This window comes from Grampus griseus (assembly GCF_964374135.1).
Source record: "Grampus griseus genome assembly, chromosome: 3".
Classification (NCBI taxonomy): Eukaryota; Metazoa; Chordata; class Mammalia; order Artiodactyla; family Delphinidae; genus Grampus; species Grampus griseus.
In genome coordinates, this window is record NC_139019.1 from 109,611,643 (window position 1) to 109,638,172 (window position 26,530).

General features: G+C 52.7%; 1 protein-coding gene across 5 annotated transcripts; it reads right to left on the reverse strand.

Annotated features, from left to right (window-relative positions):
- Positions 1 to 62: 62 nt before the first annotated feature.
- SEPTIN8 (septin 8) lies at positions 63 to 26,530 on the reverse strand. Of its 5 annotated transcripts, none has more exons than XM_082650186.1 (10): positions 26,440 to 26,530; positions 14,904 to 15,024; positions 13,661 to 13,856; positions 13,132 to 13,318; positions 11,957 to 12,118; positions 11,291 to 11,387; positions 10,925 to 11,093; positions 10,588 to 10,720; positions 10,296 to 10,486; positions 63 to 1,371 (listed from the first exon to the last, which is right to left on the reverse strand). In XM_082650186.1, exons 3-10 carry the CDS (start codon positions 13,825 to 13,827, stop codon positions 1,206 to 1,208), a joined length of 1,272 nt encoding a protein of 423 aa, XP_082506312.1. In that variant the 5' UTR covers positions 13,828 to 13,856; positions 14,904 to 15,024; positions 26,440 to 26,530; the 3' UTR covers positions 63 to 1,205. The 5 variants fall into 5 exon arrangements, with proteins under 5 accessions (XP_082506312.1, XP_082506308.1, XP_082506311.1 ...); XM_082650182.1 differs by having other exon boundaries at positions 26,396 to 26,530; XM_082650185.1 differs by lacking the exon at positions 26,440 to 26,530 and adding an exon at positions 25,724 to 25,801.

Below are 26,530 nucleotides of genomic sequence, written 5' to 3' on the forward strand. Positions count from 1 at the left end.
TGCCCAGTCCCCAGGGATAAGAAAACAAAAGCTACCATGACATGGTGTAGGGCTTTGGCCTCTTTATTTTCTTTTTACAGTTAATTCCACGCATAAAAGACTTCATAAAGCACTATGGCTCTGGCTATTCCCCGAATGAGCTGCTGAGGATGGAGCTGGCTATTTTGGACAAACTTCACTGGGATCTCTACAGTGGGACACCGCTGGACTTCTTGACCATAGTGAGTACGAGTCTACCCTGGACTCACTGTGCCTTTAGAACAGCTGTTCACAACATAGGATGGCAAAGCACACGTCCTTGCATATGCAGCACAGTGAGGTGACCCACAAGGCTCACAACATACGGAAGAGTGAAATGTTGTCTTAAATCCAACACAGTTCCACCAGACTCCCACTTCTAAAGGACATTAAATTAACTTTACAAAGATATTTAGATGGCACTATTGTGGTGAGTTTCTCTTTTAAATACACACTGCAAAAATATTTAACTTTCCGTTCTATGAATACTGTACATAAAAATCTGTCTGCTTTTGCTACACTTTACACACATTCACTTAGCTGTCTTTGTTCACCTACACACAGTCCTTATTGAGGCTTTAGACCATATTGATCTGGCACTTAAAAATGTCGTATTCGTTTGTATTCGTTTTAGTTAGAGAATGATGGTCACCCTTTAGAATATGATTCTGTTAGTAAGGCAAAATTATGCAATGTGGAAATGTCATGGGGTTTTGGTCTGTTATGAAGCATGAAGATTAAATCACTAAGGGCTGTATCAGTATGAAAACTGGCCACTGTTGCCAAGCTGCAGAGTTTCCTCTCATGTCAAGCAGATACAAGTAACTTTTCTGCTACCTTAATCTTGAATCGTATGCTTCTATTTTTCAGAATTGAAACACTGTCATCTGGGTACTTTAGGCTCTTAATGAGCATGTCACAAAGCAGACTGTCTTTTTCTCTCCAGGGTTGAAGCTAAGCTTGGCCACAGAGGGGGTATTAAGCCCCAAGCCCGTTGGGGGGCCATGAATGGGAATGAAAAGGGTTGGGCAACATTTGATATTCCCTGATGAAAATTTAAATTGTTTGCACTTTTGGTCATTGATATATGAAAAGTATGGGGTTTTCTGTTCTAACATTAAAAACCACGGTCTCCAGTTCCACGCCCTGGTGGTCCTGGGCTGGCCCCACGTGAAGGAGCTGCTGCCTCAGAGGAATCCTTCCCTCCACGTCGCATCCCTGACCAGGCAGCTGCAGCACTGTATGGCGGGCCACCAGCTGCTGCAGTTCAAGGGCTCCACACTGGCCTTGGTCATCATCACCTTAGAGTTGGAGAGGCTCATGCCCGACTGCTGTACTCCTATATCTGATCTGCTAAAGAAAGCACAGGTAGACATCAACTTTGCCCCAGACCAGGCTCTCAGTTTTGCCCCTTCAGCTGATGCACTCTGCCCCCAAAAGGGTACCTGTGGCCCTTCTTGGCCCTTGTGGGCTCCAGAAGATGCTCTGGCCATGATGACTCTGAAGAGTCTTCCTAAGGGCTAGGCTTTTCACACGTGGCATATCCTCTGGACTTGAGTATTAGATACACATTCCCTTCACCAGAGTGGGTTTCTCTGACAGTGAGTGAAGCTTTATCTCAGTAGCAGCCCTTGTAGTCAAGAGGATGTGGGGACATGTCTAGCTCAGGAGGAAGCAAACCTGAGCTTAGTATTGAGGAGTGTAAATTTCTGACCCCTCACCCTCTATATGGTACCAGGCACCAGGATACCCTGAGTAGGCACTGGGAGGTCAGAATCACTCAGGATGGACAGGGTAAGATGGAATGCAGTTAGAATAATGACAGTTTTTGCTGAGGTTGAAGATGGGTGTTCCTGAGATGGTGGGGTTAATGTTCTTAAGTTGGGTGGTTGGACCTTCCTGAAATTGCTCCATGCTAATATTTCAGCACTGAATTGCTCATTCTTTAGAATGTAAAATGATTCTGCCTCAAGGATGACCACTCTGTCTTAATTACAGGTCGGTATTAGGCAATGGAACCACTGCAAAGAACTTGTAAAGCAACAGCTGACAAGTTTTTAGTCATCCTCCCGCACAGACAACTTTCTGGTTCACCTGCCAGCCTCTGTGCCCCTACCCCGGTGCCCTTTAGAGCATAATGGCAATCCCGCCTTGCTTGGACTCCTCTATATTGTAGGCTTTACGGATCCTATAACAAGAAAGGAAGAAGGCCCTGAAAGAGCAACTGAGAAAACATTCCTGTCTTCAGAAAAAATTAAGGGGGCAAAAAAGATAGGTCAGGGTCCCTAAAGGGAAGGGTAATCTGACAAACTGAACCCCTGCCTCCCTCTGAACCCTGGGCCCGAGACCAGAGAGAAGGAGTAAATGCTCATACTGCAGCTTGCTTTTTCTTCCTTCTCCAGCAAGGGCTGTATCAGCCCCTAAGACAGCTGGACTATGAGGCCAGAGGTAGGCCTTGCTCAGGGCCGAAGGGCTGGGCTGGTGCTGACAGACAAGTTCTTGCTGCTCCACCTGCCAGAGCTGGCCAGGTCCTTCCAGCTTCCCAGGCTTGTACCAAGAACATGTGCAGCTTTCAAGTCCCAAGTACTCTGCCCACCCCTGCAGAAATGGGATAGTCTCTCCAGGTAGATCTACCTTGACTTGGCCAGGATTTAAGTGTTTTCTTCATAAGGACTCGATTTATAAAGTATGCTTTATTTAATGTACAGCAACTTGATCAAGCTTTAGGCAAATTTCTCCTTTGTTACTCTTAAGCAAAGTAGTTTATTAGCTTAACTAGAGGGATTCTTGTGTTAAAGCAGAACACTTCAAGGTGGCCCTTGTGATGGGGAGAGACAGCTCCCAGAGCTTCTGGTTGAGGTGAGCAGGGGCTGAGGCTGAGGCTGCCTCCACCACTGCCAGGAGGAGGGAGAGACCACTAGCGTGGCTGAGGGAGGTGACACTATAGAGCCATTCTCTAGGCAGTGGAGTCCAGCTGGCAGCGATGCCCACTGGGGCTGTGTAAGGAGTGTTGGGGATATGAATGACTGAACCACACATTTAGAGGTAATTTGTGAAGTCCTTCCACCGTGAACAGTTTTTTGTAAACGTGCTAAGCCACGCGGAGTGTGATCTGCTACCAGCTGCAAAACAGCCGAGGACTACATATAGTATAATAGTGTCTGTACTGTAGTCAGCACAGATCTCTACCTTTTGTTGAAACAAATTTGCGTGTTGGAACTTTTGTTAAAATACACCTTAATTCCTTTCAACCCTGTCTGAGTCTTATTTTGTATGTATTAGATACCTTGCATTTAGAGCTGATAGAGTCAAATACACTTGAAATACATCTCTCAAGCCCTGTCAGTAACTGTCCTCTAGTCCAACACAGAGGGACATGCTGAGGGGCAGCCTGCTGCTCATGGCCACAGCTCCCTCTGCCTCCTTCCTTCCATTGGGAGTGGGCACTGTCGCTGGTGGGGCAGGGGCTCATCCTGAGAGCCCACACCAGCTCACGCTGTCTCTGACTTCAGGAAACTGCTGAGAGGTATCTGGACCCCCTTAACCAAGTAAGCTGCATCCCCAGAGCTAAACCAACTCTCAGTCTCTTGGAAAAAGGAGAAGGTGGACCTGTGAGCCACAGTATGGGGGTAAGGGACAGCCTTGCTGCTTCATCTTTCTGTAAATAATATTCCCCTTCTTTGGGGAAGCAAACTTCTGCATTGCCAAAATACCACTTGTGAGATTTTTTGTTTTAAAAGTTTTATGCTGTTCAAGCTTGTCTTGGAATCCTAGGTCCCATCCTACTCTCCTTTAACATTTTTTTCCTGCAGTTAGGAACTCATATCCCACCTCAGATTAGAGACTGGGGATCACTGTGGTGGGAGAAATAAAGACACATCCATCTTCCACTTGTCCCCATCTGCAGAGGGGCAGGAATTGGTAAAGGACTGTGGCTGCAGAAAACAGAGATGGGAGAGAGCTCAGAGGCAGATGGGCTAAGAGAAGAGCACGTGGATGAGCATCATAGACCTGTCCTAAATTTGTCCAAATATTACCTCCCCCAATTGGGTGAGCCAAGGTCCTTCCATCAGTGTGGCCCTATTCCCCCTGGCTTCCTAGAGAGTCTCTGTCCTTCAAAGCTTGATGAAGACTTTGCCTCCCTGCTACCTGCCTCCCTGTGGGGAGAGTAGTGCTATACCTTCACTAGGGATGCCTGCATGCTAGTCTCCCTGCTGGGCTATCAGCTTCCCCACCTTAGTCCCCCATCTCCTCATTTTGGTCTTCCCAGAGATCAACCTAGTGTCCAACAGAGAAAGCACGTCAACAATGGGCCCAGGAGATTGCCATCACTTCCTTCAACCACCAGTCTGCCCTCAACCAAATATTTGCCTACTTACCAGGGCATCCCATCTCTGCAAAACCATCTCAGGTCCACCAACCTACACTGTCAAGCTGCACAGGAATTAAGGGTCCAGGATACCAATATTGAAACCTCAATTCCTCCAGTTACGAGCTGTGTGACCTTGGGTAATTACTTAACCTCTCTGTGCCTTGCCTATAAAATGGGCAAAATGGTACCTAACCATAGGATTATTGTGAAGATTAGAGGAATTAATACATGTAATGCACTTTAGACCAATGACTAGCACACAATAAGAACTCAAATGTTAGTCGTCATATGTCAAGCCTCCTCAACAAGGAGGTAAACTTTTCAAGCGCAGGGTCTTCCTTCTCTCATGTCCTGCTGGATAAAGTCACCTGATAAAGATTCATTAACCACAGGCTGCGTCTTCTCTTTCCTATCTTTCCTCCATCCCACACCTATTCAAGAGCCTTTCACAGATGCCCATGGCAGGATTCACTATTAAAACACTACTCCTATAGAAGCTGATCAACCCCACAAAGTTCATGGAAAAGACAAGCTGTATTTTACCACAGGTGTAGCAGATTAATAGGCTAGGAAACATTAAGTCAGAAAAGCCACTGCCCAAAGAAGACACCACAAAAACTCAAAATAAATGCAAAATTTAATGGAAAAAAATGAGTACAAAGTGAATGGAAAGGAACAAAAATTGTCAATGAATGAAGGAGTAAATGAATTAACAAATGAAGCAGTTTTAGAAAAGCATGTTAACGTAAGAGACTAGCAAGCCACACTTCCCTTGGGCCTCTTATCCAGTAATACGAGCCCCGCTTAACAGGGAACCCACACAAAGACATACACACAAACATACATGGAGTTAGTCTGCACAAGTGCAGACCACCTAGACTCAGGTTACCCATAACTTGGGTGACCATACATCCCAGTTTGCCTGAGACAGTCATGGCTTATGCCTGTTGACTTGGCGTAATTATTAATAGCATTTCCTTTCACTCTCAAAAGTCTCAGTTTGGGCAATAAATTATACGGTGATTCTACCCAAAACCAACTTGGTTCATGAAAGACATGATAGTAAATGCCAGCGTGATCCCACTGACTGTCCTAAATGCCAACATGATACTGAGACAGAAAAGGAGGGGTAATCAGATCCTGCAGACAGGGGGCACATTCCGTGATGGGGAGCTTGTTAAATAATGGCAAGTTCTAAGCCCACCTTGGGCACCAAGAATTAATTTGGTCTCAGCTAAAAATGACAAAATTCCAAACATAAACAGCATGGGAGAAAAGTGCAGTAAGGCTCGCTGAAGTCAATGGGTCCTGTGGAGGCAGCTCAGACCCCAGAAAATGTAACAATGACAGGTCTCCCCGAGATTCTGGGAAGGCGTGGGCCCGCAGGCAGATAACCAGCCATAATTCTGGTCTCCCAAGTATGCCCTGGGTGCAGCCCGCAGGCGGCAGTGGATGGGTGGCAGAATCTGCCCACTCCAAGAGTCCCCAGATTAGCCCATGAATCAGAAGTCCTTATTTCTTATATAACCAGTGAACCTGCTGGGTCACTGAGCCCCGTCTTCAGAAATACATTAGCTATACATTAGCTGACAGAGGCTATCTTAAAGGTCATACTTCCACCCAACTAAATACACTTTCAGACATATAATTACCCTAAAGTTAAGCCACTCACAGTCCACATCTGCCTTAGATATGCTGATTTACCTTTTTGGATACCCACACTGAAGCATCAGTTATAGCCAGAGGTGGATTTACTCTGAAGCTAATGAAGCTTAATTCTCAGTGCCCTTTCCAAGGCCCTGTACCTAATTTTATACTCATATCCTTCTTTTTTTTTTTTTAAAAAAAAAAAGGTTTCTCAAGTAGTTCAAGCTTCAAGCCCCTCAAAAACCTGTATCCACCCCTGGTCATGGCATAACTTTGGAGAATCTTCACTTTGAGCATCAATAAAACCTGCTCTGCTCCTGGCGAGGAGAAAAAGACCACCTTTTCCTGGTCACGCCTCAGTGGATACACACAGCTCACCCTCCACCCCTCTCTGAATGTAACACAGTCTCAGAAGGGCAGGAAGGAGCCAGGACCTTGTCCTGGAAATGAGTAAAGCAAGCCAAGGCAGAAAGAGGGAAACTGATGGGAGAGAAGATGAAGGACGTAAAAAACAAAATGCCAATCCAACAATGTATTAGCGCAGCTTCCTAAGTCTTCCAACTAGGGAGTGCACTAGACTGTAAGCTCCTTGAGAACACAGCTGTGCTTTACTCTGGGTAGCCAGTGCCCAGCACAGTGCTTCATCAACATTAAATGAAATCCTTCTTCTCATCTATTCATTTCTTGTGTACCATATTATCAGCCTATATTTTCAACCCTGATATTCTCAATGGCTTGCAAATCAACAGGAACATAGAAGAATGCTTGTACTTTCTTAGAATGTTCTCTTTAAGAATGCCGGTGAAGGGGAAAAGCTCCTCTGCTGGTATTTTTTTCTTAAATTGTTCACATGCATCAGACACTTTCACCTCTTCCCCTGTGACTCAGCCAAGAAAAAGGAAGCAATGATCTGGAGAAAAACCTGTTCCCGCTGAACACTCTTGCATTTGGAATATGCAGAATTGGTTTGGGGGGTCTTAGTTAAACAGAGTCAAACACTTAACACGCACACATGGGGTTGGTCCCTGTTTACAGGTAGCACCTCTGGGGCACAGAGACAATGGCTGTGGGCTGCTGTTCCATTTACATTCACAGTAAGAACACTGGATGTGGTCTTGTTCATGATCCACTTTCATCCATAAAGAAATTCCAAACACTGTCATTACAGGATGTTTATTACCCACCTCTCCCTATATTTTATAGGGATACTTTATACATAAGAAAGGTTTAGAGATATTTTTAGTTTTTAAAAATCAGGGAATCTGTTACTTATGAAAATAATGGGAGAGGGTATTATTTGTCTTTATGCTCGTGCCAAAATAAAAATTTAGAAGTGCTTTAAAAGTTATTATTGAAATTAAGCTCTAGGTTAGAAAAATTAAAATGAAGGGGAACCAGGCGAATTTGCAGCATGTATACCACACCACGTGGCCACACCTAGGGCACTGCATGAGTTGCCATCTTGACGCTGAACAATTAGGCCGAGCATCGCCGGCTGGGGCCTTCGCTAGAGTGGCACAAGACTGCTCCGTCAAGGAATAGTGACACTGTAAATGGAAGACCAGCCACTGGCTCTGAAAAAAATAAACCTCATCAGTTTTGGATTCCAGCATTCATGGCTTTAACGAGTTTGCATAGAGAGGGTGGCCCGCCAGGCCCAGGCAGCCTGGAGGATGGCGGGGTGGGGGGGTGGGGGGGAAAAAGCAAGGCTGTAAACACTGGAGTCTGTACCAGCTCCCAGTCCGTCCTCACACCATGTTATGGGAGAAGGGTCACAAGGTGTAACTCAAGCAACTTAACACATGAAAGTCTAAAGTCCACTCTTGACATGTAAGTCTGTGCGTGCGTTAACTGAAAAATAAAAATAAAACAAACAGAACAAAAACAGACACATTAAAAGGTACACAGACGACCAAATCAAACAGAAGCAAAAGACAGCAAGATGAACACTGGGAAAGGACAGTCAGTTTGGCATTTGTAACAAGCAAAGCAGAGAATTCGCTTCAGTTTATGGCATCCCAGGCTGAGGGTCGGATAGGGAAGTAATTTTGCAAAGATCAATTAAAATTTGAAGAATAAGTACAGTCAGTCAAAGCCATTCAACTAAATGGTCACAAAAAAATGTCCCCCCAAATGCACTCCTGACTCATCCCATTCCCCTGACCAGGGTGGGGGGAAGGGGTGCTCCCAGCCACCCCACCTACCCCACTCCTGGCCTCCACAAGGCCAGCATTGGAGGAGAGCGCTCTCTCCCAGAGCCCAAACTGACTGAAGCTTTCTGGAATGTCCAGCAAACAGAAAAGGCCTGTTTTCCAGGCCCAGGTCACATGAAAAAAGCAGGGAGACCTGACACCAGTGATGAGCCCCACCCTGAGCTGTGCTGGTGCCCTTGCAGCCAGCCTGCACCCCACCCCATTGGCCCTCATCCCCTGACCTGGCCACGGGTCCTTGATCTTCTGTTTTTGAGGGGTTTCTCCATAGCTTATTTCCTAGGGGACTCTGCCTGCCTTTTTTTAAACGAGATGGCCTGGGATAAGCTGGCAGGGAGCACGGAAAAGTCAATTCAGGAGCCAGCATGTGGTTCATAGAATGGCATACCCACTCCCAGGAAAAACAAGATTTCTGAGCCATTAGCTTGAAATCCACACAGGTTCCAATTCACAGAGCCCTCACACTCACCGAGCTCACCAAGACCTGGACATGGGACCAGGGCTGGAAGCAAATGCAAAGCAGAAGGGAAGTTTACATGGCTGAGGGGAGTGTGGGGCTGGGGTCCTCCCTGGGGACGAGCAGGGGCTTATCTGTCGCAGCCGTGCCAGCAGCTGGGGTGGAACCACCAGTCAGCAGGATGCGGGAAACTACAGGGTCTATTCCAAAGCAGAAGACAGGCCTCAGGAATGAGAACTAGCATCCAGTTCCTAAACGCCTGGCTTTGTCCCCCTGGTCTCCCCCAGAAGCTCCTTAAGTTTATTTTCCTTAGATGTGTCTGTGCCTCTGTGCGTGTGTGCCTTGGGGACTGTGTGTGTTAGTAGATATGTGTCTGAGTCTATGTATGTGATGGGGCAGGAGAGAGTAAGACAGTGTACATGTGTCATGCGTGTGTGTGTGTTAGGGAGCACAATATTGGGGGGCAGGTGGAAGGCTAAGGCCACAAGCAGCATCCCAGGGCCACAGCTAGCCATGCGCTGCATGCCCCTAACCACAAGGCTCCACTGCCACCACGGAAGGAAATGCCTGGACACACACATTCCCAAACACTCCAGGACGAAATGGAATTCCAAGGAGAACAAGAATGAGGACCAAGATGGGTACACCTGGCAAGAGAAGGAAGGTACCTGACACAGACCAGGGGCAGGGAGAAGCAGGGACAGATGAGATCCCCACAGTGTGATGCTGTGTGGGACACTGAATGAAGTGGGGCGGGAGAGGGAGACTCCCCGGGAGCCAGGGCATCTGGACTCCAGATGTGAGTGTGGAAACAGGCTATGAAAAACACCAAGGAGAAGGGACTTAGAGTGGCCCCCACCTGGCCAAAATTGACTGCACTCCTGGAAAAGCCTCCGCCCCATCCCCTATAATTCTCTCTCCTCTGAGTACTCTTGGAGGAACAACTCCAGCGTCTACTTGAGGGGCAGCCTCCTCTCCAGTAGGACTCACAGGGCCCCTACAGGGAGCTGCTGTCCTTCCTTTAGCAGGTCAAGATCATAGTGTCCAGGGGGTCAGTGCTGGCTGGGCTCAAGTCTCCACTGTCCTCAGTCACCACCTGCCTGCCAATATGGGGCCCACGTCCACAGCTTCAGGACTGAGGGGGAGGCACCATGGCTGTCCAAGCAGAAACCACAGGAGCTTTTGGAATCTGCCCAGAAATGCTAACATTCCCAGGCCCTGACCGTCTCCTGGCCTGAAAGACCTTCCCTGAGACCCTACACCCTCTCGGGGGCCACTCCCTGCCTGTGTGGCCCAGCCTTCTCCACCCAGCTCTTGAGGGGGCTGCAGGAGAGAGAGAGAAAGACACAGAGAGAGAGAGAGAAATGGGGTGTGGGGTAGAAGAGGGAGAGAGGGGCCACTCATGCACGAATACAAGAGTGGGCATGAATGCTTGATATCTTGAGATATGAAGATCACTAGTGAAAGAAGAAAGGTGAGCAAGAATGAGGTGGGAGAGCAAGTGAAAGGAGAGAGCAAAATGGTGAGCCAGCGAGAGTGAGCAAGAGTGAGAGGGAGCGAGCCAGCGCAGGGCAGGGAGCCCGCCACCTACTTCTTCTTGTCCTTGTCCTTCCTCAGAGGCTGCTGCGAGGTGGCGTGCAGGGCCTGAGACTGCAGGGCCTCCACCGCCGCCTTCCTGCGGTTGAAGGCGTTGGTCTCCTCCTCCAGTTCCCGGCGCTTCTCCTCCACCTTGCGCTTCTCTTCCTGGTGGACCCGCTTGAGGTGTTCAAACTTCTCGTGGAGCTGGGAGCAGAAGGCGGGGAGGCCAGGCTTCATGTGGGCCCAGAAGGAGCCCAGGCCCTCCCTGGCCTGGCCTCACCACAACCCTCAAGCCCCGCACACACCTCTCTCTCCTTCTCCTTCAACTCCAGCTCCGTCTCCTTCACTTTGTTGACGAACATCTGCCTCATCTCCTCCTCCTTCCTCTGCAGCTCGCTCAGGAATTCTTTCCTCTTGGCCTCATATGTCTCCTGTAGGCTGTGGAGACCCAGAGAAAAGAGGCCAACGCAGGGATTATGGCGGAACGGAGTGGGCAGAGCCAGAGAAGCGAAATCACGTGGGCATGGGGGATCGGGGGCAGAGGATGCTGGGGTCCCAGCAGCCTCTCTCCCCAGCTCACAAGCCCCCAGAACAGATGCCGACGTGGCAAGTCTGGCTGTGGCTGGGGAGATAGGCTGTCACCTGAAAGGCTGGCTGTCACCATCGCTGTCCTGGAAGCCCATCTCCTCCAACTTGCAGCGCCGGTAGAGCTCGTAGTGCCGACTGTGGGTCTGCTCGCGGAGGTCCTCCATGTTCACCCGGATCAGCATTTCCCGGAGCTTCACGAAGTCGCAGTGATTTTCGTTCTCCACTGAAAGGAGAGGGCACGTGGGCATCAGGCAGGCTCCCAGCCACCAGCACAGGAAGGACGGGGCACAGGACAGCGGTTAGGGTGTTAGAGGTAGACTCCAGAGAGAGGACAGGCAGCAGATGGTCACGGTGAGGACACAGGACAGGGGACTGAGTCCGGGTCCCCAGCCGGGGCTGTGCTCTCACCACCACACTCACCCTGCACCACGCCCCAAGGGTACTGCCGCGCTCGCACCAGCTTGTTCCCCACCTTCACCTCCTCGGTGCTGCCCACCACGGCAAAGGGCAGGTGTGCCTGGAAAGGGCCCAAGTGTGCATGAGCACTGAGGTGACACAGGCTAATGAACAGACCCACCCTCACTGCCCCTGGGCCCCAGGAAGGGGTTACCCAGACCTGAACAAGGCCTGGCCAGATGCTCACTTGACGGCTTTCCTTTGGAGAAGTATCCTGGAACCTCCACACAAGGGAGTGGGCTGAACCCGCAACCCCTTTCCTCTTGTTCTAGGGTGTTCTTTCAGCCCTTGGGCTCCCCAGGGGCCACTAGAAGCTCTCTCAAACGACCTGTGGGCCTGGCTCTCTTCCAAGTTCCCAAGCCCTGGCATCCTGCCTGCTTGCTCCTGCAGGTTTCAGGTCCTAGCCCTGAGTTCGTACCTTGGGAAACTTAAACCTGGGGAAGCCCCGGTACCAGCCCAATACCCAATTTTTCCCATCTCCTGTCCAGAAGATGCAGGACTGGCCAGCTCCCAGATGCCCACCCATCTTTCCTGGAGAGCTAAGGTTGAAACCCAGGGAAAAGAGAGTGGCCTGGGGCTGGCTCCAAGCCCTCTGGCCCCAGAGCCCCAAGGCCCTTGCCCAACACTCACATTCATGACCGCATTAATCTCTGCAACAGCTTCATCATCCGTGGGAAACTGGTAGATCTGGACCCCATTGCTGACCAGCTCACCCATGATCTTGATCTTGAACTTGTGGAGCTCACTCTTGGAAATGGTGTCCGCTTTGGCGATGATGGGAATAATGTTCACCTGCCAGGATTGAGGAGAGGGGTCAGCAGGTGAGTTGCTCCTTGACTGTGGAGAGCCCTGCTCAGGCCACACCCCTGGGCAGGCGGGCAGGAAGCCAGAGAGATGGAGCTGCTCCTAAGGGGTGTCCTGGCCTGAACCCAGCCAGCTGGGGCCGTTCTGACGGGTTGTAACAATTGGCTGCAGTGTTTCTTACAGCCCTGGCTGCCCCAAACCTCCATCCAGCCCCAAATTACTCCCTTGGGCATGCCCAGCTTTGACCCAGAGTGCTCTGAAGGTCTTAACCGGTGTGGGGCCTGACAGGACCAGCAGTAGGGGGCTGAGCACCCCCAAAGCAGGTTAGATGACCCATTAGCAGAAGCCACAGGAAGACCTCAAAATCTCCCAGGCCAAGGTTATCCCATTGTTCACAGTGAAAATTAACTCCTGAGAGAGGGGAGCAGTCACGTGAGAGCTGACAGGTGACTCTGGGGCTGCACACCCTCCAGGACCCCATGCCATTCCTGTCATTCCCATGAAGCTGCCCTTTTAATACCCACTCCTCATTCTTACTCTAATTCTAGGGCTTAACTCTCCTGTCTCTACTGTGCTCAGGAGGACCCCAAGGGAAAGCCACGGCAGGAAGGACAGGGGAAGTGAAGGCAGCAGAGGAACTAGGAATTGAGAGAGAGAAAATGAGCAGAGAATTGGGATGCTCTGGGGAGGTGGGGTCAGAGGGGCAGAGGGACGGGGGCGAGGTGGGGAGGTAACTCTAGGGGGATGGGGAGGATGCCAGGAGCTAGCAGGCTGAGAATAAGAATCAACTCAGCTGGAAGGAATGGGCTCAGGGCCAGACGCAGGGGACAGAGATCTAGAGAAAGAGCCCAGAGCAATGGGGGCTGGCTGGAGCCATAGGGACAGATGCAAGAGAAGATACAGAGAGGACCAAGCCCAGGGGGCTGTCCACCAGCCCCCAACCACACCCCCCCTCTGTGGAAGATGGGGAGCCCACAGAATCAGCTGGAGGGGGGCCAGACCTTGCTGTCTAGTTTCTTCATGGTCACCAGATCCAGGGACTTGAGGGAGTGCCCCGTGGGCGTGATGAAGTAGAGGCAGACGTGGATCCTCGTGTCATGGTAGTCGAAGAGCGAACGGCGGATCTTCAGCTCCTCCTGCAGGTAGTTTTCAAACTGCGCATCGATGTAGTCAACTATGGGCCTGTAACTACAGACGGCTCCGTCACTGGAAGGCAGGCAGCAGAGCCGTGGTGCAAGGCCTGGAGCCCAGCCAGGCTGCCCACCAGCCTTCTCTCTGTGGGAACGAACAGCTTCTACCTGGGGATCCCTGTCTGGGTACAGGTGGCTGACCCCTTCTCCTGGTCCCCCAAGGGGTCCTCAGGACCTTAGATATTCTCCTAACGGCCCTCCCCTGGCCCCCATGGAGTGCGGGCTTGGTTACTTGTCTGGGGCAGCGAGGAGTGCAGAGCACTCAGGCAGAGTGTTAGAACCACGGCCAACGTGGAGCGACGGGGAAGAGACCAGGCGGGCCGCCCTTCCTGTCACTTGCCTCTCATCCTTATTGATCTGATCCCCGAAGCCCACGGCATCCACGATGGTCAGCTTGAGCTGCACGTTGCTCTCTTGGAGGTCGTAGGTCTGGGGCCGCAGGCGCACACACTCCTCATGGTGACTGGCTTCCTCGGTCTCAAAGGTCGTGTTGAAGAGCGTGTTCATCAGTGTGGACTTGCCAATGCCAGTCTCCCCTGGGGGGCAAGGAGTGGGCAGAGGGGATGTCAAAGGCTGGAACTGGGGCTGTCCCTGGCTGTTGGGTAAGCCAGGTGGGGCTCAGGCACCCTCGGCCTCTGTACAAGAGAGAGGGGCAGGTCTCCCACTCCATCCCCCACTGTCCCCAACCCCATGAACCACCCCTTCTCAGTGGCCTCAGAAATAATATGTGGAAGGAAGACCCAAAAGGCTGACTTGGATATAAGGCATGGCTACATGGGGTGTGTAGGTGTTTCCTCAGAGCGTGGGGAAGAGACAAAGCCAGGCAGTTGTGAGATACCACTAGACACTGGCCCCTGCTGGCCTCAATGGGACCCGGTCACCTGCTCTACACACCATCCCTCCTGGGCCCAGGAAGGTCATGGGGCCAGCAGGGTCAGGGTCTGAAGCCACCAGTGGCTCAGCTCACCTGCTGTGGGTGGCCCCAACTTCATGAAGCTTTAATGGGAGGGGGGAGGTTCAGGAAAGGCTGCTTTCTAAGGGGCACCCACAGCCTGGCAGATGCCAGGGCTTGGGCACCTGTAGAGGGTCTGGCAGAGCTTTTTGTCCCCTCTGGGAGCCCCAGGCCCTGAGGCACATGGAACCTTCCAGAGCCTCCCTGTTGGGGGCTGTATTTGTTTAGATGTGTACTGGAGCTCTTACTACATAACACTGTAATGCAGGGACAGTCTGGTTTACCATAGTGTCCTTGACACACAGTAGGAACAACAATAGCTGTTTTTTAAACAAACAAACAAACAAATGGATCCCAACCACTGTGATAAACACTCAAAGCACTTCCAAGCTTTTTACTCTTTCCAAGTTTACTCTTCATGGCAACACTGAATCAGGTCCTGGCTCCACCTCTATCTTTGACCCTGGCAGAGACACCCACCAAAGCCTCGTCCTGACCCCCCAAAGTGTCACTCTGCCTGGGAGGTCCCCCTGCAGCTCAACAGGTGGTCAGGGCAGCAGCACCCCATCTCCCAGAAGACCCGCGTCCGTCCTCTGTCTGAGGCTGCCCCCTGGCCAGGCATGACACTCACCCACACAGAGGATGTTGAAGCTGAAGCCCTGAGTGACCGACTTGCTGACCAGCTGGTCGGGGAGGCTGTCGAAACCCACATGGCCACCCAGGGAGAGGCTCCGGGGCTCTGGCTCTGCGTTCTGCCAAGAGAGAGGAGAGAGGCGGTGAGCCCACTAGGGAAGAGGGGCCAAGCAGCGGGGAGGCTGAACCTGAGTCACACCACCCCCGCTGCGCCGCCAACCTCGTCTCAATTCTCAGCACGTCTCAGGACACATCGTGAGTGCATCGGAGCTCCAGTTCCAGGCCAAGTTCCCACAGAGGGAGCCCCAGGGCCTCAGGACCCATGACTATCTGGGAAAAGGCCCTTTCACCTGTGGCTTTGCTCCTCCTGGGCTGGCGAGGAATGTCTACGCCTGAGGTGTCTCCTGGCAGGTGGCCCCAAGACCTATGGCTGCTACCTGAGGGCTCACCTGCCCTCCTGCCCAGGAGGAGGCCCCAGATGGTCCCTGGATCTTAAACGAAGATTTCAAAAGGCCAAGATTAGAGGGTGTGTATGTTCCTATGGCCCCTTCCTACTGAAGCAGGACCCAAGCAGAGGCAGGTCTGGCCTGACCCCCTCACACTCGCACTATCGGGGGGCCTCTCCCATCAGGCTGGGCTCATAGTCCTCCACGGGCACCCCTTGCTCCTCACACACCCAAGCATGGAATGCACACGTGGGCCCTGCTGAAGGGGCCGGCGCTCACTGGGTCTCAGGACCAGTCTCTGGGGCATTGTGACTCTGAGGCCTCAGTGGTACTCTGTAGGGACTCCCAGGCTCTGGCTCCTGTCATCCTCCCGGCCCCACCCCAGTCCTAGTTGCTTAGACAGAGGATTCTGGACGAGAATGTGGAGGCCTGCCCAGAGAGGCGGGCAGCAGGTCCTGAGCGAGCAGGGGCCAGCGAGCTGGCCAGAGCACTATAAAAAGAACCCACCGGGACCCAAAGCAGAGCGTCAAGGTCAGGCTCCAATTTGTGTGGATTCTTTGCTTCCCTGGGAATGGGGGTGGAATGCTTCCCTGGGAATGGGGACGGAAGCTTCCCAGGCTCATCCTCCCCAGGTTTGGGTCCTCTCGAGGGCAGGCCCCAGACAGCTCCACGTAGGGCAGAAGCATGCCTCCTCTGTTCCCAAGCCCCTCTGCCCTGACTGCCAGCTCGACAGAGCAAGGACAGGACAGGACAGAACAGGGGGTCTGAGTCTCATCCTGCCATCCAGCTCACAGCTCCTGAGGGGGGGAAACAGGCCCAACTGAAGACAGTCCCAGAAGCACTGATTAGGACAGTGGCAGCCCTTGTGTGGGTACAGGCACAGTGAGCAGAGAGGGCTGAGGACCAGAGAGTAGGGCCCTGGATCCCTGCCCTCCAGCACAGGGATCTCCTGAGCACCTGCGCTCCCCCGACCTCTCTGCAGCCGCAGCCTGTTGCCTCAGCCTGAACCCTCTGACCATTCTTTCCTCCCAACCAGAGCCCCTTGGCACTTAAACCCAATCCTCTCTTCTTCATTAATTATGCCTACCTGCCCCTTCCCCCAGGCCCCTCCCCCAGCTCAGTCATGGCATCGCTGCATCAAAGACTCCTAAGTGTGTGTGTGGGCAGCCTAGACCCCACGTGGCCCCTCCAGGCAGCTGTACTATCCCCTTGAACAAGTCAGAGTTACCCCTAAGCGGTTCCCTCCAATGACCCTCTTTCAACAGAGCCTCTGCTCTTATAGCTGACCCTTTCTCCCTGCCCCCATCCCCAGGGGAATGAGTCACAACCTTCCCAATCAAGCCCAGGTCCCCCCAGGGCTGCAAACATAACAACAAAGAGGCCCAAAGGCAGCTTCCTCTCACTGGTAGCCACATCAAAACCAGTAAATGGAGCATAGGAAGTGCTGGGTCTGGTTCTAACCCCCTAGCGTGGCATTCCGGGCCCTTTACCATCTGAGACCTTTTTCACAGTCTTGGTTCCTGCCCAGCTGGTTATCTCTGGATATACTTTTCAAACTTGACACCTTCCCCAGGCTCCAGAGCTCACTCTACCTTTCCCTGGCACCTGCTTTGACTTGGCCCCCAAGTACGCACATTCCAGACCCCTCACTTGGCTGTGACCCCATTTCCTTGCACTATCAGTTGTCCTTTTTATATGCATCATGATTCTCCAACTGTTCCATGAGCCCCTTGAAGTGGGCTGCAGGCTGGGGGAGGTCAGCTTTCCCACTTCCCACCCTCCCACCACTATGTCCAATGTGCTAGACAACACTACCACTTATAAATTACTGAACACTGTCTTTACTGCCACAGCATCAGGGGTATCTGCCCACCTTACACAGAGCTTCATTATTCGGTCTCTGTTCCACCTGCTCGTGGCAGCTTGAGGATCAAATGGAGGACAGAACAGTTAGTCTAGGGCTTTCTTTTCAGGCGAGACTGAAAATCTCCAAAATTTAAGGCGTGCTGTGCTTGCAGAGAAGGCTATGTGTTTATTCATCCTCTTTTTCCAAGGGTGACACAATCAGGATGCAATCCAACATCCTGTAGTCTGCCGCCAAAACCCACCCAGTCAGCTGTCTGGAAGCCACGCACGCGCACACACACACTCGGCTTCAGAGTCCTTACACAGAATCAGAGGCCATCCTATTCCTGATTTTCCCCAACTCTCTTACAGTCCCAGGCTCCAAAGGCTAAGAGCAGCACTCAGGGGTCTCACACAAGCCCACCCACCCACGCCCAGTGAGCCCTGCCTGCCTTCACTCACACAGCTGGGCTCTCTCTGGAGAAGTGTGTACATACAGGGAGGTCTTCGTGCCCAAGCTGTTGCCCAGGCTACACTCTGTCACTCCAAGGGCCACAGACCTGGGGCAATCGATCCTGCTCAGGAGCCTCGGGGGCCACGGGAGTGTCAATCTCCAGAGCACGCGTGCACGCACACACATCCACACACAGAAGAATGGCCGCTGGTCCTCGCGGGGACACAGTGTTATTCCCTGGTCTCAGGAGACTGATCTGACCTCCCAGCTCTATTGAGGTGTGACTCTTACTAACGCCAACCTCCCCGATCCTATATTTGGCAACAACAACATGTGATCCAAGGTGCGACACTCCCTCCAAGGTGCCCGCCCAGGTGTGTCCATTGACCTGTGTTGGGTCTCAGCCTAGGAGGAGCCAGCAGCCTACAAAGCACCACTGGCATATCTCAGCTACCACAACTCAGGAAGGAACTTCAGGTCTCTCACTGGTTACTTGCCATTTGTCAGGTAAGACGTCAGCTCCAGTTCCAGGGCTGGGTCCTAATAGTCCTGAGCCAATCAGCATGATCGCACGATTGGTCAGGCACAGGCAAGCGACCCAGACTAAGCCTTTATGACCATCTTGTAGCCATTAGGGGAGCCAGCCTAAGACGGAAGCCCACTCAAAGAGGATGGCTGAGCCAAGAAAATCACCGAGGAGAGAGAGCCAGCGTCTGCCCTGCCTCTGAGCTTCTCCCTTTACCCCGGCCACATCTCCCCTTTACTGTTTAAGCTAGCTGAATGGGGCTATCTAGTACCTGCAGCTGAAAGCATCTTGACTGCTACAGCCCCCAAAGTGAAACTCTGAATGCAGAGGAACAGGGAGAAAGCAAGGAGAGTAAGGACAGGGAAGGAAAAAGTGGTGTTACAACCACAGGAAGGAATGGATGTCAAATGATGACACCAACACCTCACCAAGGTCCACCTGTGCAGACTAAACCAAGTGATTTACACAGTCTCCTACGCAGCCCTTTCCCACGCTGTGTGGCAGAGACCATTATTATGCCCATTTTACAGGTAAGGAAACTGAGGTGCACAGAAGCTAAAGAACTAATCAGAGTAGAGTAGGGATTTGAGAGCAGCCAAGCCCGTGCCCCAAACCACTCAGCTGCACTGCACCCCCTACTCTTACTATGCTCCCAACTCATTCATTCAGCCCCTCAACACAGGCTTGCTGGACACATCTACTGTGTGCCAGGCACTGGGACAGCCACTAATGAAAAGATGAAGACACCAGATCCTTAACCTCAGGGGCTCAGTCTAATTCAGTCTAAACTCAAACGGCTGTGACAGCCAGGCAGGCAACATAAATGGATGAAGGGGGAGCAGGATAGTAAAAATAACAACCACCACACCTAACGGTTATCAAGGGCTTACCAGGTGTGACTCTAATTTCACCTCATTTAGTCCACACATCAGCCCTATGAGGTAGGCTGTATATTATCCCCACTGTACAGAAATAGACAATTGAGGGACCAAGAGACTAAGTAACTTTCCCAAGAGGACACTGCTCAGGAGGGTGAAGCCAGGATCTAAATGGAGATGGTGTGACTGTAAAACCCACACTTCCAGCCACATCACTCTGCCGCCTATTGGATGAAAGACCCGGTGACTTGGCTGAGTGTGGGGTCCCTCAGGGAGAGGCAGGAAGAGTGGGGAACTGAAGAGGCTGTGCTCGGTCCATGAATGGCTATGGTTTTGTGACTCCAGCCAACTGTGGGAATGCAGACCTAGCATTACTAAATCTTCCAATTTTTTAAAAAGAATCCAGAAATCCAGATTTTTTTGCGAAACCCACTAGTTTTCAAAGGTTGGCAACAACTACCAATGGAGAATACCATGAGGGTCCAACTCAACGTGTCTGGGGGTTGGACATGACCCATGGTCTGACAGTCTGCAACCCCGGGTCTGGCAGAATGGTGACCTGGAAGGACAAAACACCCAGTCTGCACTCTTGGGCATGGAGCCCCACAGGAGACTGCTCTGCGGGAGGAGACTTCAGGCTGGACAACTTAACTCGGACCCTGGTGAGAGGTAGACCCAGCTGCTTCTGGCCCTTTCCACGTACCCAGCTCCCAGGGGTGCCAGCTCAGGGGGCTCAAAGTGTCCTCAAATCTCCAGGATAGAGAGTTGGCAGCTCTGAACTCTACACACACAATGGGAAACTCCGCAGGGCCCCTCTCTAATCACTAACAAGCTTTTGGCTCCTAAGCCAGGCTCTGGGCTTCTATGTCATCATTTCTTTGGCACATCAAAGACAACAACCAAAATAATAACTGCTCAGGCTGACTGCGTTCCTCCATGCCCAGTCGTCCAGAACAAAGTAGAGAATGGCATTTTGTTATGCAGCCCAGTGGATAAATAGGACATCCTTTTCCTGACCAGGAAATGCTGTCTGAGCCTTCTGGAGCTGCCCCAAACACCAGACAAAAGGAGCTGCCCCTTTTACCAAGAAGAGAGGTGGGACCTGGGGGGAAACCATGTCTCGCACTTGCCCACAAAAACAGGATTTTATCCAAAAGAAAGTGGAAATCTGCTGAATGTCTAAACCAGTAGAGCCAAGGAAGCTATGGGTGAAAGAAGCCCCTGAGATCAAACCTCCCAAACGAGGTTGGCTGTTGGGGTGGGAGTAGAGATGGCACCCCATCATTAGTGTACTTGGCTCCTGAATCCTAGGCAAAGAGCAGCCCCTACCCCAGGTCTTCCACAGAGTCCTCTCCAAGTGCCTTGGACTTCAGATGCTTTTCTCCCCCCAGGCTCCCATGCCTAGTACCCACTGTCCTGAGCACCCAGCAGGCAGACAGGAAGCCTTTTCCCCAGGAGAGCTCCAGCTCTGGGGGGGCCCTATAAAGTCCTTGTGCAGTGGACCCAGGAGTCATTGTGCCACTGGGAGCCTTCTCCGCCTGTGTTCCTGGCACAAAGCACCCTACCCCTGGCTCTAGCTACTCTCAGCAGCCTGGGTCTTAAATAGCCAGAGCAGAGGCCCCTGGCCAGAACCCATGGTCATAGCACAACTGTCCTTGAGTCCGAGAGGAATCCTAGGAATTTTCCCAGGAAAGGCTTAGGCTCTGGTCCCAGGATTCCACAGCCAGCCTCTAAGCCCAGGTCAAAGGTTACGGGAAATAACTACAGGGATGTACATAGGAGGGTGGGGGTGGGAATGCTGCTATCCTGGGCCAGGAGGGAAGAACAGAGGCAGAATATACCTGTCCCCAATCAAGAGGACACCTGAGAACCAAAGTGTCTCTCTCTCCTAAGGTGGCAACAAACCTGGGGAGAAGACACAAGCCAGGATCAGCCTTCATGGTGGCAGCACGGTGGCAGATGAGGTAATAATGGCAAAGATGGCAGTTGGGCCCCAGGAGGAGATCACCAGTCACTCTCTCAAGGCCAGTCATCCTCTCCCCCATCCTGGGAAGCGAAGGGACTTTGGGAGCAAAAGTACCCCCAGGAGGGCTACCCTGGTGGCGCAGTGGTTGAGAGTCCGCCTGCCGATGCAGGGGACACGGGTTCGTGCCCCAGTCCGGGAAGATCCCACATGCCGCGGAGCGGCTGGGCCCGTGAGCCATGGCCGCTGAGCCTGTGCGTCCGGAGCCTGTGCTCCGCAGCGGGAGAGGCCACGGCAGTGAGAGGCCTGCGTACCTTAAAAAAAAAAAAAAAAAGTACCCCCAGGAGACCGAGGCCACCCCATGCCCTGACCTCAATACTCCAGTTTCTCTGCTTCCCTGTCTCACTAAGAGGCACTTTCCTCCCTCTTTCTGCACACAGACAGCAGGACTGCCACTCAGTAATTTGGGATGGTTTATTTCACACTTCTCATGTCAAAATCAGGTTTCCAAGAAGCCAAGAGCACAGTTACTGGTCTCTGGGCCCACCCACCTCGCCCCAGGCCTAGGACACAGGGATGTCATGTCATCCCTCCCGTGGGAGGGAACGGTCCATCCCACCACAGAGCAGATAGGGAAGGCACTCTGGGCCACAGAAGGTACTGGAACCCCAGGTGTTCATACTTTCCCACTTGGCTCAGGGGCTCCAGAAGCAGCCCCCTACTTCCCCACAGCAGGGAAAGCCACATGGACACCGCAGGATGGAGGCAATCTATTTTCCACAGTGAATGAGACCCCACCTTTGGAAAGAGGAATGTAGGCAGCAAAGGTGACTATGCCCCCCTCCTACCCCAGAATGGATGCCAGTGCTGGGAAGGGGCAAAGAAATACATGGGCACCAACATGGGCCAGGAGAGGCTCGGGGAAGCACTGCTGTACTTCTCTGTTGCTTGCACCATTCACCCCAGCACCAGGCAGAGTGTCAGACTCGTACCCAGGCCCCACAGCCAGGTCTGGGGAGTGGACTTAGGTCCATGGCCCACAGTCCCTCCTGAACCCCGGCCCTCAGGTGGTCCAAGCCCAGAAGGCCACTCAGAGAGTGGCCAGCACCTATGATCTGAAATAGGCTCTTATTCCTTCCTCCCCTGGTCTGTCCCTCTGATGTGGCTTCCAAGATAAGGCTCAAGAACCATCTAGAAGCCATATGTTCTGAGGAGGAGAATATCTAATTTGCCCCAATACCACCCAGGGCAACTGGTGTTACAGCCTAGATGCCCCTCGCCCTGTCCTCCACCACCTCTTCCCAACCATGGTTCCTCACGTGAGCCCTGAGGATGCAGATGGCTCTAGCAAAGAACACCTCTATCACGAGGGCATGTTGACCTTGGGAGGCATCCTTTCCCCTGGCAGATGTGTCTCCCTCCTGCCTGCATAGCACCATATCTAGTTGTCTGGCAAAGCTTGTGCCTTGGGGGCCACGACTGGGGATTCTGAGACCCAACCTAGCAGCACAGAGGCAGGAAGACTGGAGAGGCTGCAGGGGACACATAGAGACCAGACAGTTCTCAGGCCCTTTGCTCTGTCATCCTGCAGTGGCTTCCTTCTGGTAGCTGGACCGGAGCCACAGGAACGTTCGTGCTAGTTACTGCCCCAAATATGTACCTCCACCTAGCCCATCTTAGGGCTCAAAACTCAGAGGGCTCCACCCTCTCTGTCATCTCAAGGGGTACTGGGGGCTGAGGTTGGGTCTGAGGCCCAAACTTGCCAATGACCAGAGTCTGCATCTCACCCAACCGTGGGCTGCTGGCATCAACAAGATGATGGACACAAAGCATCCAGTGCCCTCCCTGCCATCCAAAGCTTTTGACAAATATCTGGCCCTGTGCTCCAAGCCTCCACCAGTTCTCCTGCATCGTTGGCATTGCGGTCAGTCTCCTTCATGCCACCTTCTCTGTTCCTACTCTGCTCAGTCCCTTTTCATGTGCTCCCTTGGATCACCAATGCCTCCCCATCAGTCTCCCTGCTCTGACCCATTCCAGTCCAGATCCCAGGCAGACCTTTCTAAAGTGAGCACCCAGAGCATGGTATGATGCCCATGAGGGGGACAGGGCAGGGCAGACCCACCTCCCAAGGGGAGGGGGTGGAGCTGCAGCTTTGCAGGTTGGCGCTCGCTTAAGACCCCTCCATACCACCAGGCACTGAGAGCTGCACAGATGTACCTTGCTCAGCTCCTACTTCTCCTTCAGAACAGCTCAACAAGGAGGTTACTGGTCATTTTTACAGGACAGGGAGACACCACTCTGTGACAGGCCCACTGGGCTGCCTCCCACATTCCTTCCCACCAGCTCTTGCCTCAGGGACGGAGTAGGCACTCCCTGGATAGCCTGCTTCTTGGGGAAGTGTCAAGATTACAGGGGTGACAACGGAAGTGACAGATGGTGCTGGGGATAAGGCGGAGATGGGGGTGGGGGGGAGCGATGGGCTGGGAGGAGTGCCAGGCGCGAGGCTGCCATGCTGCACGCTTCTTCCCTCTCCCCCTCAGATCTCCACTTTCCCTGGGCCCTCAGTCCTCCCTCGCTATAGAGTTCGAACTCTGCCCCATGAGATTCTGACAGGAAAAACACAGGAGATGGCCCCTGGGGCAGACAAAGAGTAAGGTCCAGAGTCTGGGACCAATTAAGGAGGAGGGGCAGAGCAAGAATGGACAGGAGTCTGGCTGCCCAAGGAGGGCAAGAGGCAACAGACTCCCCAGAGGGCTGTCCCAGACATGCACATCCTAGGAGATTTCGACCGTAACCCCATGGCTGATCTAGGATTGAGCAAGGCCCAGCCAAAATGTAAAGGTTGCTGAGCCTGCAGTCTTTATATCATGCTACATGGAGAATAGGAACACAGCACACACTGACCTCAAAGTACCATTCCACATGCTCATCTAAGCTCCAGGCTGGGACAGTTCCCAGGCCCTCCTGGGCTGGTCTGACCACCGAGCTAGCCTGAGGGGCAGCGTCAACCTGCCACAGCTCAACCAGATTATAGCCTCATGGCCACTTAACACCCAGTTCAACCTTGCAGCAAGTGAGACACCTAACATATCTCCAAACATGCCATAGATTGCAGTTATCTTCCACAAACTCTTTGAAGAATATCAGTATGGTTATTGCCACTTTATAGCAAGATAAAGGAAGAAATGATTTCCCCAGGATGACAAGGCAGGAGAGGAGAATGGAGTCCAACTCCTAAATTCAGGCCAAACCCAACCCAAGGTCTCCACCCAAATTCAACCGTGTCCATGTCCTCCCAGGAGGCTGACAACTCAGAGTGTGAAGGGTGTGGAAGGTGTCCATCCATCCAGCTTAACCTGGCACAGTAACCAAGGCCCCTGAGCTCAGGCTGTACATCCTCATTTGAGTCAATCCTCTCTCTGTGCCTCGGCCCACCATGTCAATAATACCTGAAATCCTTGCAGATATGGTTTAAGAGCAAACACAGGAATCTGAGGGGAAGAGCCTTTCCAGCCCAGTGCCTGCCACTGCAGCTAGGCCTCTCAGCTCAGCCTCTGAGGATAATCTCCGGACGATGGGAGCCCCTAGGGAGGGTACCGTGTAATGGAGCAAGCTCATTCTCTGCTGCCTTCTTACACACAGGGCCAGTCTTCACATCCACATGGGCACTAAGTAACATGTATTATTTATTGTGTCTTTACCATGTGCCAGACACTGCTCTAAGCACCTCGCCTGGATACTCTCATTAAATCCTTCCAATAACCCTATGAGGGAGGTAGTATTTTTATTCCATTATACAGATGAGAACACTGAGGGGTTAACCAACTTGCCCAGGGTCACAAGGCCAACAAGCAGTAATCTAGGATTCACATCAGGCAGTCTGTTTCTAGTTACTCTACATACTGCTCCCACCTGCAAGACCAACTGTTAGAGTAACCTCTGGCCACAGACAGACAAGACCCAGACATAACTTTCTGGTCAGCTGGGCACAGAAAATGCACACAGGCACACGGGCAGAGATGTACAAACACACACAGCTCTCTTGGCCTCCAGCTAACCAGCAGGTCTGTTGGGATGCATGCACAGCCCTCCTGGGGTACATAAATTCCCATTTACAGCGCAGGGGTAGGGTGAATCTCTGATTTGCCCAACCTCTGAATCTGCTCCTCCTGTATTTAAACTTACTGAACTGACTCGCAGGCCCCTCTCCAATGAGAATAAAACACCCAAGTCTAAAAATTATGAAACCAAGAGTTCCTGCTTCAATTACGCATATTTCCAAAGTAGACCAACATTTTTAGATTAAAGAGAAAATTTACATATATAAGTTCAGATGACAATATTTATAGCATTAATTACATAAGTCCAGAATCCCTTATTTAGCCCCAGAACCAATTCCTTATCAGTCACATATTTAGCATTTCCCCACTACCCCCAACATCCCTGGGCCCTCCCTCCCCCTTACCATCAACCAGGGCCTCACATGCTGGCAAGAGGACACAGCTTCCTTCACTGTCACAGCCCAACCTCCCAGACACACCCAAATCCAGCCTTAGACATCAGGGGACATGCAGACACAATCCCCAAAAGGCCCCTCTCCCCCGCGTGAATTATGAAAGCCTTTGGGAAGTTGGCTATTGGCTGGCTCAGGCCCAGAGAGACCTGTACAGGGATCACCAGAGACGTTAGCCCTCCACAAGGCATACCTGGACTGGGGCCCAAACATCCACTGGGCTGAATCTGGAATCCCTCCAGTTCCTGGGGAATGGCTGCTTCAGACCCGACCACTGAGGCCAGAGCTGCCTGGAATCGCACCCAGGATCCGGGAGCTTGGGTGGGGGGGTGGGGGGTGGAGCGGGAAGGAGAAGAAGGCCGTGGTCTTCAGGACCCAGGTCTGCAACTGCCCTGGGTTCATTTGAGGGACTCCCTAGGATCCCTAGGGCTTCATCCTCACCGGCTGTACCCATCCAACAGCACCTGCGCGGCTAGGAATCTCCCCAGCCGTGCAGAAACACTAGGGAGAAGTGGGTCCGGAGTATCCTGGATCCTCCCCTCTGGCCCCCGGGGCCCCAGTCTGTCCTCAGACCTGGCCAGGACCAGGCGGGTATTTATCTGCTCCTCTCCGCGAAAGAGGTCTGCTCTTCTTCGCCCAAGGGGGGCGACCCCGCCAGCCTCCCGGCAAGGCGCCCCCGCCCGACGCCCTGGGACCCGGGACTAGCGCTGCGAAGAGCCCGCTCCGGTGTCCCCCGTCGCGCCCGGCGTCGAGGCCCGGCCGCGCGGCGCTGACAGTCCGGCTCGCGACCCCAGCCAGCTGCAGGGCGGCCCCCTCCCCTCGTCCAGCGCCTCCCGCGCGCGCCGCGGCCCAACAGGGCCCTCACCGAGAAGCGTTCCAGGTCAGTGGCCGCCATGGCGAGCTCCGCACCGGGCGGGCGAGCCGGGGCGAGCACCCGGGCCGCGATGGGGACAAGCCGGCTGCGGGACGCGCTCCGCCCGGGCGGCTGCGGCTGAATGGA

What these genes read in the sequence shown, in the direction of transcription:
- SEPTIN8 (XM_082650182.1), bottom strand. Translation starts at nt 26,425, where the DNA reads ATGGCGGCCACTGACCTGGAACGCTTCTCG. An exon ending in TGAAGAAACTAGACAGCAAG is followed by an intron (nt 12,119 to 13,131) that starts GTCTGGCCCCCC and finishes CAATCCTGGCAG; the next exon opens with GTGAACATTATTCCCATCAT. An exon ending in CCCTTGGGGCGTGGTGCAGG is followed by an intron (nt 11,094 to 11,290) that starts GTGAGTGTGGTG and finishes CTCTCCTTTCAG; the next exon opens with TGGAGAACGAAAATCACTGC.